The sequence below is a fragment of the Oryctolagus cuniculus genome, chromosome 7, assembly GCF_051225735.1.
Source record: "Oryctolagus cuniculus isolate XC-2025 breed Fujian yellow rabbit chromosome 7, ASM5122573v1, whole genome shotgun sequence".
Lineage (NCBI taxonomy): Eukaryota > Metazoa > Chordata > Mammalia > Lagomorpha > Leporidae > Oryctolagus > Oryctolagus cuniculus.
The window spans coordinates 17,844,046-17,860,613 of record NC_142873.1 but is presented as its reverse complement, the minus strand read 5'-3'; the positions used below and the strand labels follow the sequence as shown (position 1 = coordinate 17,860,613).

Genomic DNA, 16,568 nt, shown 5'->3' with positions numbered 1-16,568 from the left:
ATGGCTGCTGCTCAGCCCTCAGGCGGCAGCCCGGCCCTTGGGCAGCACTTTCGCTGTGGGCTCGGCTGAGCACAGGGTGTCCCTCTGGGGGACAGGCAGCAACTGCGGTCCCTCCCTCTCACCGAGGCCCCCCAGTGCCCCACCCCCACCTGTTCTGCTCCCTCTGTCCCCGCAGCACAGGGCGTGGGTGGAAGCATCTTCAGTGGAGCCTAATGCTCCCCACGGAGGGTGGCCCCTCCCCCAAGGCTTTGCACCAGGTGTGAGCGGCCGTGATGCCTGGCCCCTCGGCTTGGCCAGCCCAGTGCCAGTGTCCCGTCTGGGGGACGTCCCTCTGACCCTAAGGGACCAAAGCAGCACGAGTCTGCTCTCAAAGCAACTGCTCGGGGCCTGGCCCCTGGCTCCTGGGTCTCCCTGCCCAGCTCCAGCTGCAGGTCTCCATCTGTAGCAGAATCAGAAACCAGAGCCCAAGTGAGAGATGGCACAGAGCAGGTGCATGGGACTCTCTTGCCCCAGGTGCGCTGCTCTCAGGCGGGGGCTGTGATTGTGGCCCAGAACCACCACCACCACCCCCCCGCCACACCTATGCATCCTCAGGCACTGGGTACCCGTGTACCTGAGGGCACCATGTGCCAGGGCAGAGCTACAGGGGACCAGCCCAGCAAGGCTGACGTGACAGAAGCTGCCACACAGCCCCTGCCCCTGCCCCGGGACAGTCCCACTCCATTAGGGTGCCCATAACACAGATGATCAACTAGTGGGAAATCCCCAGAAGCTGTCACTGCTGAGTGAGTGTCAGAGTCAGAGACAGAGAGCCGGCTCTGCTGCCCACAGACTACGCACCTTGCTGGCCATGTGCCCTGCCGGCCACACCCCTGCCAGCCACACCTCTGTTGGCCATACCACCCTGCACCCTCAGACCACAGCCCGTTGGCACCTCTGCCCCACTGCCAGTGGGAACAGAGCCCTCCCACTGAGGGGGCAGCTAAGGGGACATCACAGAGCAGCACTCCCTCACAGTGCCTGCACCCCCTCCCCCAGTGATCTTACCACCGAGCTCCACAAGCCCCAGAGGAGCCAGCACCAGGATATTCCCTGGGCACCCGGACATCAGCTTCCCAGGGACGGGCGTATCCCCCCAACCCAGTGCCCCCCAGGGACACACAGATCCCCTCACCCCCTGTGAGCCCCCAGTGACATACAGAATTCCCCACCATCCCCAGTGCCCCCCAGGGCCACACAGCTCCCCCCACTGCCCGTGCCCCCCAGAGACACAGATCCCCCCACCATTCCCCACCCCAGGCCTCAGGACAGCTGTCTGCAGGGCTCAGCTCCTCACACCCCAGCCACCTGCAGCCATCAAACACCACCCTTCCTGCGCCTGGACAGTGGTCAGCTCTGCTCGTTGAGCTCACTGAGTACCTCAAGGTGGGTCAGGCAGGGCTCCTGCCCCCCGGGCTCTGCACAGTGGGCTGGAGGCGGGAGGACCCCAGGGCAGCTGATTGCATAGGAAGCTGGTGCAGGAACAGCCTGTGGGGTGGGGGCCAGCGGGAAGAGGGCCCCGAGCAGCCAGGGCAGGGCTCCGAGGGATAGATGTGGAGCACCGTGCATGGGGCCCAGGGGCTCCCTGAAGCCCCTCCCTCACCTTTGAGTCTGGAAGGCTCCAGTCAGGCAAGCCCTGGCTGTGGGTAGTGCCATCCTGGCATCCAGCAGCCCCCACAGCCTCTGAGCCCCCCATGAACTCAGAGTTCTCTGCCTGGAGGCTGTGGCTGTGTGGCTGGTGCAGCAGCCTGGGCTTGTCTGCCGACAGGGGGCGCCATGGAGCTGTCAGGCAGGTGTTGAGGGTCTCCTGGGAGACTGGGGTCTGCCATGGGGACTGCACAGGTGGCCGTGATGGGTGGGGTGTCTCAGCAGGAGTCCAGCCAGGCCTGGGACCAGTGCAGGTGCAGCTGGGCTGGACACATCCCCTCAGTCCCAGGCTCTCGGGGCACAGCCAGCTCAGCCTCCAAGCTATAGGCGAGTGTGTGTGTGTGTGCATGCGTGCATGTGTGTATGTCCATGTGTGCCTTGTGCTTGTGCAGGGAAGCTCACACAGAAAGGGCCGTGAGTGGTTTTCAGGGCAGAAGGTGGGGTGGGGGCAGGGAGGGGCAGGGCTGGCCCCCAGCCCCCTTTTAGAACTGAGTCTGCCCTGGCCAGCCCCACCCAACCGTGGGCAGTGGGCTGTGAGAGCCTGCATGGTTCCTGCCTGTGTGGGCAGTGTACAGCCAGGTGACCTGGCCCCGGGGTCCTGACCCCTCAGGTCACCAACTGCTCCCCAGGGGCACTCAGGGCTCAGGTGTTCTCAGGGCACAGGAGCGGAGGAGGGAGCTGAGGTCCCAGAGGCAGCTGTGGGCTGGGAGTGAAGTGGGAGACCCCACGGCCGGCCATGGAGTGTGCACTGCAAACAGCCCCCCAGGCTGGGCCCCACTGTCCCCCACCAGGGCCTGCACTGACCCTGGGGTCCCAGTGGGAGGGGCGGGAGGCAGCTCTAAGCTCTACCTCACGATCTAACCACACTGCTCCCCACCAGGTACCATGAGGACTGGACACGAGCCCACTGGGGGCTGTGGCTGTGATGGCCCAGGAGCTCGGGGCCAGACTCTGCCAGGAGGGGGACCAGCACCTGGCCCTGGGGGAGCCCTCGCTGCCATGGCTTTCTACCTGGTAGCCTTCAGCTGCCACGCCCCCTTGGCTGTGCGCAGCTTGAGGAGTGCCCTAGCTGAGGCCTGGGAGCAGGGACAGCCGGATCCCCACTGTGCACTGGGACAGCATGGCTGTGGTCTCCCTGACGGCCACCCTGGCCTCTGCCTTCCTGGGCGCCCTCTTCCCAGACCAGCCAGCCATGGTGCTGCACGGGCTGGCCAGGCTGCTGGCCCGCGGGCACCACGAGGAGGTGGCTCTGCACTGTAGTGAGCTGCTGGACTCCTGCTCCCAGCCCATGCTGGAGCTGGAGCCATGCCCTAGCCTGGGTGCTGTCTGGGCCGCGGGCCACGGACGGTGTGGCCACTACCTGCGCGCCTCTACCTCCAGTGCCAACCACACCCTGGCCTTCGTCCACGTCCACCAGTGGCCCTACCTCCCTGCGCTGCTCCACGCCATGCAGAGCCGCATCTCGGAGCTGCCGGGGGCTGGGGAAAGGGACTGCTGGCAGCTCCTGGCAGCCCTGGAGCCCGAGGACATCCCGAGTAAGACCCTGTTACCCGAGGCACTGCTGCAAAGCAGCAGGTATGCGGACCACCTGGAGATGTACAGCCAAGCCCTTCAGTTGGCCCCTGCTTGCAACAGCAAGGTAGGCAAGCTGGTCAGCTCCTCGGGTGGCGCCGGGGATGCCACCATGACTCAGCAGACCCGCCTCTGCCTTCATGGAACACCCAGGAAAGAAATCACCAAAACTGGGTCTTTGAGAACCAGCAGGGCTGCAGCTCCGGTTGGGGCGGGTTCTTGGAGCGGCCGTCCTGTGAGTCCCCCCAGCTGCAGGAGCAGAACCTGCGGGGGCAGCCGAGGGGGCAGCAGGAGGGACAGGGTGGCCTCAGAGTGGGGGATCGAGGACCCGGATCCTACACGTGGTGCAGGGAGCAGCCGTCGGGGGTCTTAGCCTGTGGAGCGGCTAAGCCTCTCTCCATGGCCTCTGGCTGCTGTGCAGAGAATGTTCCAGAAGAGTGGGAATGCAGAGACCCCGGGCCCCATGAGAGAGGAGGGGTCAGAGCAGGAGGGAGTGGACAGGAGGGTCTGAGGCTTCCCTGGGCTGGCAGCACTGCTGGATTCAGCCCTGGAAGGAGGGGCGTGAGTCGGCCCTGGACGCTGCACTGGGTGGGGCGATGTCAGGGTTCCCGGCCCCCTCAGGCTGAAACGCTGCTGCCCCCCGGGCCTTAGCAGCTCCCCTTCCGGGGGCAGGCACCATGTGCAGGGGACGCAGCCTGCACTACGACTCCATGAGCTCCTGAAGCTGCGTGGCCACTCCACGCTGGCTCCCAGGTGTGCATGGGACAGCGGCTACACCTGTCTCCAATGGTTGTGGTGCAGAGCCAGCGAAAATGCATCCCAGAGCCTTAAATCCATGTCACTGTGAAGTGCCGGAAGACACTGTGAGCCGACTGAGGAACATGCGCTTAGGTGGCTGCCATGGAGCCTGGTGCCATGGGCGGCTTGGTCTGCAGGCCAGGCTTCAGAGACAGGGAAAGGAGGAGGGAGACACAGGGCCAGAGGCCTGGAGGGGCCAGTGGCCAGCTACCTCTCACTGAGGGCTTGGGCCCAGCTTAGGGGTCCCGGGGGTGTCCTCACTGGCCCAGCCACCGGAGGTGTACAGGGCCAACAAGGGCACATGGAGCAATCATGGTAGGCTGGCGTGTGTTCCCTGCAGTGTCCATAAGCAAACCCCCATGGTACTCCCCAAAGGAGGAGCCAGTGAGAGAGACAGGGGAGGGAGGAGGAGGAGCTGGGGTGAGCAGCTGGGTGGAGGAGCAGCTGGGGGAGGAGTACCTGGGGTGGACGAGGATCTGGGGGGAGGAGAAGCTGGGGGGAGGAATACCTGGGGGTAGGATGACCTGTGGGAGGGGTATACCTGGAGGGAGGAGTACCTGGGGGAGGAGGAGCAGCTGGGGGGGGCAGACAACGGGGAGCCAAGTGTGCCAGGACTCTGCCGGGCTGGGCCATGTCCACCTTAGCTCTGAGGTGGGCAGGGAACCGTGGTCGGCAGGACCCGGGTCACTCGGGGGTGAGCAGCCACCCACAGGAGCCGGCTCACCCTGAGAGGGCAGCAAGCGCGGCTGCCTATGGCACTTGTGTTCCGGGCTCCAGGTCACTGTCAGAAGTGCTGGGAGCACTCAGCAAACCCGACCAGACCAGACCAGACCAGACTGGAACCCGTGCGAGGGTCAGAAGTCCCCTGGCGCACAGTTCTGCAGTCTGGGAGGTCATAGCAGACACCAGGGGCGGCACCAGGAGTGGCACCAGGAGCCCGGCAGCCGTGGCCCCAAGAGGGGCTCTGAAACATCGATCTCACAAAGGGACAAAAGCTGGCTGGATGCACCCCAGATGCGTGGACCCCACCGGACAGGGTAGGGCCTGGGGGCCTCCACGTACCACTGCCATGAGTGGGGTGGACGCTGGCATATGTTGTGGAGGCCACGGCAGAGGCTGTTCCCCTGCCCCTGGTGGCACGCGGCCACACTGGGCACAGGACGAATGGCAGCAGTCACAGGCCAAGGGCAGCTCTGACGCCAGTCTCCCGGTGAACGTGCGGGCAACACGGCTCCGGCACCTGTCTGCCTTCCATTCAGGGATGTTCCCCAGGAAGTGCAGAGAAGGGAGAGGTGGGCCCCGGGCAGGAGCTGCCTGGCCATGTGACCATGTTAGGCGCTCCACCAATCCAGCACAGTGGACGTGACATCGTGTGGTTCTGAAGCCCCCTCCTAGGAGCCAGAGCAACTCCCTATTTGAAAGGCAGAATTCCAGAGAGAGAGAGAGAGAGAGAGAGAGCTTCCACCCACTGGTTCATTCCCCAAATGGCTGCCATGATGCAGCCTGGGCCAGGCTGGAGCCAGGAGCTCCATCCGAGTCTCCCACAAGGTGCAGGGGCCCAAGCGCTTGGGCCATTTTCCACTGTCCAATGTCAAGAGACATTGCACAGAGAGCCACGAAAATTCTAGATCTGAAACACATCGGAGGTGGCAGAAGAGTCAGTGGACATGAGGACGGAGTGAGAATTGAGATGCAGCCCCCGGGCCACACCAGGACACCCCAGGTGTGTGACCTGTGACCCCGGGCCACACCAGGAGCCCCAGGTGTGTGACCTGTGACCCCAGGCCACAACAGGACGCCCCAGGTGTGTGACCTGTGACTCCTGAGCCACAGCAGGAAGCCCCAGGTGTGTGACCAGACTCTCAGAAGGACATGGGTAAGGAACTCCCCACACCCCAGACCCCCGGGGTCGCCTGGGACGCCGCTCCCTGGGATCCGCAAACACTTGTACAGCTCCGGGCCAGCCTTGCTCTGTGCAGCAGAAACCAACAAGAGGGGCTCACGGCTGCCTGGACTAGGCTGAGGCCTCTTGGCGGCGGTGGTGGTCTCAGGGTTGATCTCACACTGGGCTCTGGCCGCTGTGACGCGGGGACAGCAGCAGCCGGTGCACGTATCTGCATGTGTGTGTGCCTGGAGTCCTGCCCACCAAGGGGTCTGGGCACAGAGGATTGCTGCTGCCGCTGCTGCTGGGGTAAAGGAAGCGCTGAGACCCTGCAGGACCTGGGAGGAACGCCGGACACAGGGTCGGACAAGCGGGCTGGGCCGGGAGCTCTCCTGGGCGCTCAGGGCCCCTCCCATGGAGTATGGCTGGGGGACACAGAACCTTGGGCTCCTCCTGGCCCTGGGCCTGCTGCGCTGACTTCCCCTCACACAGCTCCGTGCACGCACGCGTGGCGGGGATGTTCGTGGCGCACCAGGCCCGGCCTGACTCACTGGGTCCTCACAGGCCCATGTGTGCCGACCACTGGCACTTCTGGGTCTTGGCGGAAGAGGCCACAGGTGAGGGGACCCAGGAAAGGGCCCAGGGCTCGGCAGCAGCACCGCTGCCTCCTCCTCCCCCCTGGCCTGACAGGGAGATCCAGTCCAGAGAGGCACAGAAGCCTGGGGTCTCCAGGTAGCCCCCAGCAGGCAGGAAACCCAAGGCCCCTCCGGGCGCAGTCAGAGCCAGGGCAGGTCCCCCCCAGCAGAGACCCCAGTGCTCCAATTCCCTCAGTGACCGCCAGGGGGCGAGGAAGCTCCAGCTCCACTTGGGCTCTGGGGTGAGGGGGACGCAGTGGTGCTGGGGGCAGCACCGCCCACCCCAAGCTGTTTATGGGGTCTGCTTCCCACCCTGCTTTGTCCTGGAGGGGCTTCAAGACCCCCGTGTCCTCGCGGTCCCAAGTCCTGGACTGCTGCGCGCCAGAGTGAAAGTACCGCAAGGGGTCCAAAGCCCCTGGGCAGGGCGGGAGGCCTCGGGCGCCACCTCCCAGGGGGCCCCCAACGCGGGTCTATCCCCTAGGTGAGCGCCTGGCCACCCTGCTGCTCACGCGCGCCACCGCCGCCTTCTTCCTGGAGGGCCGCGCAGAGGACATGCTGGGGGATCTGCACGACGCCTTCCAAGGGAACCCCTCCGCCGCGCGCCCGCTGTTCCAGGCCGTGCTGTCCGTCGGAAACCAGGAGCGGGTCCGGGCCCGGGCCCAGGCGGCCGCGGACCTGGGCTTCACCCACTTCCAGGAGGCCTTACAGAGCCGCCCCGAGCTCCGCGAAGAAGCGGATCGCGAGCTGCTGGCACCAGTGACCTGCGCGCTCTGAATCCTGCTCCGCGTGGCACCGGCCGGGGCCCAGCCTGCGCTGGTCACCCGCCTGGCCGAGTGCCTGCTGCTGACCAGGGACGTGGCGGGCGCCCAGGCTCTGTGTCAGCGCCTGCTGCGGCCCGCTAGCCCTGGGGACGCCGCCGAGGACCGCGCCAGGGAGCGCGCACCACTACTGGCGCTGCGCGGCTTTTGCGCGCTGCATGCCAGGGCCACGAAGGGCGCTGGGAGGACTTCCCCGCGGTGATGAAGCAGGGGGCGCCTAACCTTGGCAGCTGCACGCACGCTCTGTGGCCGCGGGCTGCTGCGGGTGGTGCTGGCCAGCAGCGCCTTCCTGGGCACAATGGACTATGTCACTGCGTTTGGTTTTAAGCCGGAGGAAGCGCTGTTGGCCGCCAAGGCCTTCGTGCCCTGGAACCAGCGCTGGCTGCTGCTGATCCTGCTGCAGGAGGAGGGCCGCTGGATGCTGCAGCGCCCGCCCCCCGCCGGGCTGCCTAAGCCAGGCTGCGGGGCCCAACAGAGGCGTGGCCCCTGAAGGGTGAGTACCACCGCGCGCGCCAGGGCTGCTGTTCCTGTCTGGTCCTGCAAGGCTGCAGCTGTGTTTCTTCCTGTCCTGGGCGAGCTCCCGGGCCACAAGGGACACCTTGGGCTCTGGGTTGAACACACCCCTCCGCCAGACACCCACAGACAACAGCACCCTTCACCCCCGGTTCCATTTCCTTCTGGTCCTTTCTCTGTGCACTTGCCATACCGGTCACAGTGCTGAGCTTGGCTGTGCTAGGTGTGTATCAGGCGTGCACCTGCTCCCACCCGACAGCCCCAGATGTTTTGCTCTTAGTTCCAAGGCCTCTAGGTGGTATCCCCCCTCCCCTCACCATGGAGACGGCCCTGGGGGTGCTGGGTCTGGGAGCAGCTTCCCTGCATGGCCCCTGACTTCGGAAGCCCCTCCCCCATTTGATAGACTTAAGGACCCAACAGGTGAACCTCCAGCTGCTGCCATTCGTCTCCTCAGTTGGTGGGAGGTGTGGGGGAGGTGCTTCAGCGGGCAGGGGGCAGCGGTGACATCAGCACACAACACTGGTCCTGCCATCCCCTGCGGGATCCCCTGGGGAGGAGAAACCCTCAGGACCAGGGACTCCCTCCGTTCTCTCTGGGAAGTGTCACCGTCATCTAGTCTGCCCCCGAACTGTGCCCCTGAGCCCACAGGGCCAAATGGCTCATGTCTGCTTTTGCAGAACAGAGAACTGAGGCAGAGTCTGCTCTGAGTCAGCCCTCGTGCTGACCCTCTGCCCACCCACGGGGTGGCGGGTGGCTGGGGCCCAGGGTCGGCCACCAGGAAAGGCAGCCAGGTTCCTGGGGTTGGCGTAGCCTGTGAAGGTCCCTCTGGGGAGCCGTGTCTTCGCGGCCCAAACAGAAGGGCTGCACAGGCCAGGTGCACAGGGACGCCTGGGCCCCCCAAAACCTGCGTGGGTGAGAGGTGCGTGGCAGACCCAGCCTGAGCCACCTTCCCGCAGGGATGTGTGCGGTGTGTACCAGCTGGCCTCGCTGCTAATGGAGCTGGACGTGGAGGACGAGGCCGCGCGCCTACTGGCCACCGATGCACTGTACCACCTGGGCCTCCTGGGTGACGCTCATGGGGCCCTGCAGGTGGCGCTGGCGAAGGGACCGCCGGCGGCTGTGGTGCTGGTGCAGCTGGCGCTGCTGCAGCTGTGCAGGGGCTTCACCTACTACGCCCACCAGGTGAGGAGCCCGGGCGGGGGCTCCGCCCCCTGATCCTGTCTTCCATGCTCCGCCTCACAGGCTGTCCAGGACACAGCTGGGGCAGGCGTCCCCCGGCGGTCAAGGGAGGCTCCGGCCCTCGGGGCCCTGCCTGCCTGGCCGGCCCTGTGACCCCTCTGCTCCCTGGCCAGACCCACCCACACCTGCGTGCATGCTCCAGGGGCCTCGCTCTTGGAACGGGGGCAGCAGGTTACGTGTGGGGAGGGACTTCAGGTTGGGGAGGCCCGGCCAAGGATCCTGTCTGCCCCTGTCCGCCCCTCTGTCACTCCTGCTCTCCCTGACATCCCAGGGCTAGGGGGCAATCCTGTCCTGGAACAGGAGCTGCTGGCCAAGGCACTGGAGCGTGCATGAGCGGCCAGCAGGTGGCAGCAGGGGTCTCCTTGGGGATTGCCTCGCGAGGTGGGGTTCTGTCCTCCCAGAGCCTTGCTGCTCTGCTCCTGGCTCTGAACTTGAGGATCTGGGAGCCCTCCCATACACGCCGGCCGGCAAGGCGTTCACCTGTGTGTGGGAGCCTGGCGACCCTGAGACCCCCACCCCCGCCTCGCGAGGGCATAGCGGGGCCACCGCCTGCACTTTCTGGGCTCCAATCCAGGGGTGAGTTGGGAGCACCCCCAGAGTCTCAGGAGCACGAGAAGGACCGGACAGCCATGCCTGAGGGGCGCCAGTGACCGGCTCCCCCTGCAGCTGGTAAAGAGGCTTGTCCAGGCCAGAGACACCGCCTGCCGCCAGCCCACCTTGAACGTCTTCTGCCCCGAGGACCTGCAGCTGCTCTGGGGCCACTGCCACACTTGGGCCCTGGCCATCCTGCAGGCACGGCCAGGCGCAGCCAACAGCAGGGACCTCACCAGGGATGCCTTCACCTGTCTCTGGCCATTTTCGCTGCAGGGTAGGGGCTGGCCCCTGCCCAAGAGGCCCATCCCGTGGCAGGTGCATGAGGGGATGGGGGAGGGGGGGTCTTTGCCGAGCTGCAGGTCAGTGATATGAGGTCTGAGGACAGGGCTGGTCTCAGGTGTGTGCACCCCGGGAGCATCTTGGGTGGGGGCACCTTGCACACAGGCCCTGGCCACGCAGGTGAAATTGCAACGCCCAAGACGCATCTGCAGCAGCCAGGCACCAGCCAGGCGTCCATCCCAGCCCCCTCGGCCCCGCAGGTAGTCAGGCCCCTTTCCCAACTCAATCCCCACCCCACACCCAAGTCCACCTAGCGACAGTGACCGAGTGGTGGGCACCTGGCCTCCCCTCCTGGCTGAGCTCCGGGCACAGGGGCACAGCCCTTGGGTGTGGGACCTGTCCCGGGGCCTGCCTGCCAGTTGTCCCTGGTGGGCCTTGATAGCACCCCCTGGCCTGACAGAGACCCCTGCAAGGGTGGGAGGGGGGACTCAGTGAGTCCTTCCCGGCGGCACTGGTGGGGAAGGGACATGGCTGGTCGGCCCCCCCAACCAGGGCGCTTTGCTGGCCATGTCCACCGCTGCACACGTGACAGAGGGCTCCTCCCTGGCTGCCTCCCCCCACCCCACCCCTTCCTATTGGCTGCCTTTCCCTTCTCCCCTGGAGGCAGCTGCAGCGCCCCTCCTCTCAGAGCCCCCCAGGCTGTCCATCACTCCTCTGGGGGCCGTCCTGTGGCCAGCGCCCAGGCCAGCCCTGACTGTCCTTGTGTTTTGGTGCCCAGAGTCAGCACCCTCTGTTCTGCTGGGTCGGGCACGAGGAGGAGCTACAGCCATGTCCTGACTGCTGCCTCCCGCAGGGAGCCAGGCCAGCGAGTCCCTGCTTGCCCAAGCCTGCTGCTATGGGCTTCTGGGCCAGAAGAAAACCGCCATGTTCAACTCTGTGCTGCAGGCCAAGCTGGGGAATGTGCAAGCTCTGTGTGAGCAGGCACTCGTGTACCTGGCCCTGGGCCAGCAGCAGGTACTGGACCCCCGTCCCCACCTGGGGCTGGGCAAGCAGGGAGGGAGAAGACCCAGAGCCATGCTGAGGATGGGGAGAGTGCCCAGCCATGCCCAGCAGCGGGGTACCCACCAGAACCCCAGCATTAGTCCCACCTGCAACACCAGGCACGCAGGTCAGGGACACTGCCCTTCCTTGCCTGCAGCCTCAGCCTGCGCTGGTCACCTGTGCAAACTCTCAGGGCACGGGGGTCTTCTCCAGCCAAAAGGGATCCCCCAGGGAGCCACCCCCTACCCCATCCCACCATGGGGTGTGGGCCAGGGGGCTCCTTTTAGCTGTCTGGTGGAGGCTGCCAGGACAGTGTGTTGAGAGGGGCTCAGGGACATGAGCCACGGGAGTAAGTGCTGGCACCGATTAGTCATGTCTGCTGGGGCACAGCCGGGTCAGGACTTGATTTGCCTGCTTTTGCTGTGAGTTTCTGTACCTCTGCAGAAACAGCTGCCATTCAACATAAGGGGCTGTGGTTCAGGCCGTCAGGTGAGAGACCCCCTCACACCAGCTAGGCCTGTGTGCACAGAGGGCTTTCGGGTTCGTTGGTTTCTTTATGAGGTTTCTGTGTCTGCCCCTGTGCCACACACGCCCTGACTCATGGGGATCTATGTTCTCACCCAGGCCCACTCCCCTGGATACCCACCCCGTTGCACAAGTGGGAGGGGGCCGGGTCCAACAAGCGGACTCAGCCGAGTCACTTGTCCTCTCCACGCCGGTTTCCCCTCTGTGAAAGGAGATGGGTACTGGGCGGCCACAGAGCAGAGAGGAGACCCTGGGGACACAGGGAAGACACAGCAATCAGGGGCAGCACCCAGGGAACCACGGCTGTGGACCCTGAGCTTTGGGAGCTGGAACGGAACTCGGAGCCCAGAGGACACTGTCACAGTGACAGCCGGAAAGAAGGCCAGTGCTGAGAGATGAGGGGTGGGTGCCGGGACTGACCTGCAGGAGGAGCGAATCCCACCCCAGCGGCCTGGGAGACTGGATGCAGTGAGCCCCCTCCTCGGAACATGAGACCCGCCAGGAGGAAGCCATAGAGAGATGGACCAGCGATGGACCAGGGCCCCATCTGGGGCGTCAGAGACCCCCGAACAGGAAAGGCTCTGTGCCTGGCAGATTTCCCCGCAAAGCACCAACGTTTAGAGACCTGCAGAGGAGGGAGAGACCCTGACCCCAGAGCTAAGCAGATGCCCCCTTCAGAAAGCCGGTGGGAAATGTCACAAAGACCAAAAAAAGCTCATGTGGCCGACATCCTCTTTGCCCTGAAGCTGGACCCAGCCGCTGTGGTCCCTGAGCTCCGCTCTCTGAGGCGCGACCTCCAGAGCCTCCTTGCACAGGGCCTGCACGCTCACTGCTGGGCCCTGCTGAGGGGCCCCTCCAGGAGGACGTCGCCCAGGGCCTTCTGGCCGCTGGGGAGGCACTGGTCCAGATGGACTGCGCACAGCCCAGTGGGCACCTGCTGCTGGCCGATGCCCTCATGGCGCTGGGTATGCCGGGCCTGCGCCACCCTTTGACCTGATCCGCAGGGAAAGCGACCCTGGACGGCAGTGACTTCTGAAACCCCAGCCATGACCACTGACCCCCCTCTGTGCCCCGCGGAGGCCCGGTTCTGCCCGGGTGGCCTTGCCCCACATCACCGTGGTGCTGTGCCAGCAGCTTCCTGAGAGCGGGGTCCCCACTTCCGGTTCTGCTGAGGCTGGTTGGGGGACGACCCCTTGCGGTGTCCATGGAGGAGAGGCAGGGGCTGTGTCAGCAGGTGAATCCTAGTTCCTCTGCCCGCAGCCCCTCGCCCACGCCCACCCAGCGCCCCCCACCCCTACAGGCAGCTACCAGGCAGCCTGTGCCCGTCTGCAGGGGCCCTGCGCCCTGCTCGGGTGTCCGCGACGGCCGGAGGGGGGCCTGGGCCGGCTGAAGCAGGGAGATGTGCGGGCCGCGGCCCGGGACCTGCAGGGCCTGGCGGAGCCGGACGCCAGGGACCTGTGCTGTGCCAGCAACTTCCTGAGAGCAGGGTCCCCACTTCCGGTTCTGCTGGGGCTGGTGGGGGGACGACCCCTTGCTGTGATCATGGGGGAGAGGCAGGGGCTGTGGCAGCAGGTGAATCTGCGTGCCTCTGCCCCCAGCCCCTCGCCCACGCCCACCCACCTCCTCCCACCCCCACAGGCAGCTAAGAGGCAGCCGGTGTCCATCTGCAGGGGCCCTGCGCGCCGCTCAGGCATCCGCGGCGGCCTGGGCGGGGCCTATTCCTGCTGAAGCAGGGAGACATGCGGGCCGCGGCCTGGGACCTGCAGGGCCTGGCCGAGCCTGACGCCGCGGACCTGGGCTTCCTGCTGCGGCTGCTGGAGGCCTCCCAGCGGCAAAGCCTCACCCAGGTGCGCCCGCGGGGTGCGCATGGCGTGTGCGGCGGGCGCGAGCAGCATCACCGGCCGGACCCGGGTCTCCGGCTGACGACCGCGACGGCCAAGGGCCTCTGGGCTCGCTCGCAGGGGGCATAAGCCTCCCGGGGGCGGAGGGAGACCCCTCGGAGCCCGCCCTGCACCAAGCCCGCCTCGTGCAGGGCGGCGCCACAGCTTCTCCCGGGCCTGCGTGTGTCGGGGGCTCCCGCGGCCTCAACCAACAGCGCCCGATGGTGGACTGGGTACCGGAGCCCGGATCCGGGGGCACGCCCGGGGGTCAAGGCTCTGATGTGGGGCCGGGCGGGGTCTCTGGCGCTAGAGGCGGGGCTGGGCGGGGCCTCTGGGGCTGGAGACGGGGCTGGAGGGGTACTGAGCTCACGGGGGGGCGCTGGGCGGGGCCTCACGACTTAAGGGGCATGCTGGGGGGGGCCTCTGGGCTTGGAGGCGGGGACTCAGAATTTTGATAAGCACCTGGGCAGGGATCCCTTGGCTCTTGGAGGAACTGGGCGGGGCCTCTGGGATCCGAGGCAGGGTTGGGCGGGGCCTCGGAGCTCGGAGGCGGGGCTAAAGCAGCGTCTCTGAGAAGCTGCGGGCTTGCCTCTGGGGAGTCCAAGAGGATGCTGAGCGACGCGAGCAGAACCGGAAGTAGCCGTTCCCCACTTCCGGTGGCTGGCGGCCGGTCACCCCACTCCATCTGCGCGCTCCTCCGCTGCCCACCCAGCCCAGCTGTGTGGGGCCTGAGCGCGCCTTCCGGGCCGGGACGCAGTCTGGGGCGGGGTCTCTGTACAGCCTCTCCCGGGGGTTCATGAGCCCAGGAGAGTGACCGAGGTGGCTTCAGCTTGGCCCGGGAAAGGAAGGCGCTGGCGGCATGGCCGGAGCTGCGCACTCCCCGCTGGCCCTGCCGTCCGGAGGGTGTGGTGGGGCCGGGACTGGGGGAAGCGCCAAGGCCTGGTCAGTAGCCTGCTTGTCACTCGGTTGGTTCGCTGCCTTCCCTGCTTTGGGTCGCGGAGGCCGGTGGGCCGCTGTCCTGGGGGCGGGGACAGCCTGTGCAGGGCCAGTGGGAGGGGCTGCAGAGCCAGCTGGGACGCAGGGAGCATGGGGAAGGGGCCCCAGAGGTGGGCGGCGCTGGGCGCAGGCTGGACCTACCCAGGCTCTCTCCCTCCCTTCCTCTTCTGTGCAGGCCGCTGCCCGGGAAGCCAATGTCCTCCTGGACACAGGGCGGCCGCGACAGGCGCTGGGCTTCTGCTCCCTGGCCGTGCTGGCCAGTGGGGGGGGGGGCGCCTGCCAGCTGCGCCTGCGTGCCACCTGCCTGGCCCAGCTGCGGGAATGCGATCGAGCCCTCAAGGACCTGGACCAACTGCTCCAGGAGGGTGCAGGCGATGGGGACCTCCCGCGGTGGGCGGAGGACCTCTGCTCCCGGGGCCGACTGCTGCTGAGCCTGGGGGACGAGGTGGGGGCTACAGCGGCCTTCATCCAGGCCCTCACGCTGGCACCTGCCCCTGCCCAGAGCAGCCTGTGGGGGCAGCTGGGCCAGATCCCCACCGTCCGCCTGTTCCTGCGCCAGGGGCAGTGCTGCCTGGAGCAGCAGCGCCACGTGGAGGCCTGGACAGCAGCCCAGAGCGGCCTCCTGGTGGACCCCGGCCACCGCAGCCTGGAGCCCAGAGAGGGGTGGACTCGGGCTGCTGGCTGCACTGACCCAGCAACAGGAGCCCGTCATCTTCACCCTCAGGGTATCACCCGCGGCACCCCAGATCAGGAGGAGCCGGGCGCCAGGGTGGGTCCCAGTGGGATGACCAGCCTCCCTCTTTTAGACCCTGGGAGTAAAGGGCAGCTTCCTGGGAGGGTCGTCCCAAGGCTGGGGACCCTGGCGCACACCTAGAGCTGGGAGGCTGAAGCAGCAGCCCAGGTCTTCCCCTGGCTGCACAGGACGAGGCCACGCCCTCACGCTGTGCCTGGAAGCCCCTCTTTGGGCCCAAAGCTGCCTCCCACCTTGGCCCTGGCCTGAGTCTCAGGGCTGCTGCTGAGTGCTTTCCTGGAAGTCACTCACGGGGCTGCTCCCCGTCTCAGGCCGTGGGGGGCCCAGTGAGCCTGCAAATCCTGAGGGGACCCCGCTTGGTACTTCCCTGGATCCGGAGACAACAGGGGACTAACCGTCCAGGCAGGCTCTTGCTTCCTGCCAAGGAGCATGGAGACCCCTCCCAGGCAGGTGGGGGAGCCCAGCAGTGCCCTGTCTCTGCCCATGCTGCAGCATGAAGAGGTGCTGGCAGACCGGACCCCAAACCCCCTCCCGGGCCGCCTGCCCCAGTCTCTTGCCTGCTCCTTCTTTGAGCCACAGCGCCCCCACCCCTCACCTCCTGGTAGGCACCTGTCCCACCCCAAGCAGCAGAAGTGGCCCTGGGGGTCAGCAGCCCCACCCTCATCCCCTGTGGGCCCTCCCAGGGGGAGGGTTCTGACCACAGGGACAGTGCCTCCCACTGTGAGGATGAGGGAACCGTGGGGGGAGGGAGCTCCACTGCCTCTCTCCTCTCTGCCTCCCCACTCAGAAGCTCCCAGGAGGCCTTGGCGAAGTTTCCTGGGGCACCATCTTCACCAAGTTTTTCCTCCAGTGTCCACTGTCCTCCTTCTGTGTCCACCATGTGTTCGTGGGCTCCACAAAGATGGCCTAACTGTGCGAGGAGCCAGGGATGGGGCCAGGTTCTGGTCAGTGCCCAGGCAGTGAGGTGAGGGCAGGTGCCAAGGGGCTGGGCAGCTGTGCCTCTGCCCTTGTCCTCCCCACCCCGGTGCCCTGCCCTGTCCATCCCTGGGAGGCCATCAGAGCTTGGCTGCTGGGCTGCAGACACTGAACCTGCCCGGCCCCTCCCACCCCAGGGGGCAACAGTACCCTTGGCTCATCTGACAGGGGAGGCACTGGTCTACCACGGAGTGTCAGGTTGAGGCCCTCACCCCCCCAGGGGGTGGGACTCACAGGGGAGAGGACATGGCTGCACCTTCCTCAGAGTCCGCTGGAGCCTTGGCCTTGAACCCCAACCTCCAGACTGAAAAAAACTCCTGTGAATTTGCAGATACAAAACTTAGTTTTGCGGCACCACGGTGGAGGACGGCCAGAACCCCGAGG

The 16,568-nt window shown here is 66.4% G+C and overlaps 1 protein-coding gene across 1 annotated transcript; it reads left to right on the top strand.

Annotated features, from left to right (window-relative positions):
* LOC100343528 (uncharacterized) lies at window positions 1-15,433 on the top strand. The gene is given in 20 exon segments (XM_089299371.1): window positions 1-55; window positions 1,221-1,388; window positions 2,577-2,672; window positions 2,675-2,765; window positions 2,767-2,988; window positions 2,990-3,039; window positions 3,042-3,570; window positions 6,431-6,555; window positions 7,055-7,570; window positions 7,573-7,624; window positions 7,626-7,827; window positions 7,829-7,884; window positions 8,861-9,086; window positions 9,810-9,987; window positions 10,843-11,023; window positions 12,286-12,422; window positions 12,425-12,547; window positions 12,883-13,154; window positions 13,253-13,429; window positions 14,634-15,433. Coding segments are annotated over 20 exon segments (4,155 nt in total). The 3' UTR covers window positions 15,333-15,433.
* The last annotated feature ends 1,135 nt before the right edge of the window (window positions 15,434-16,568 follow it).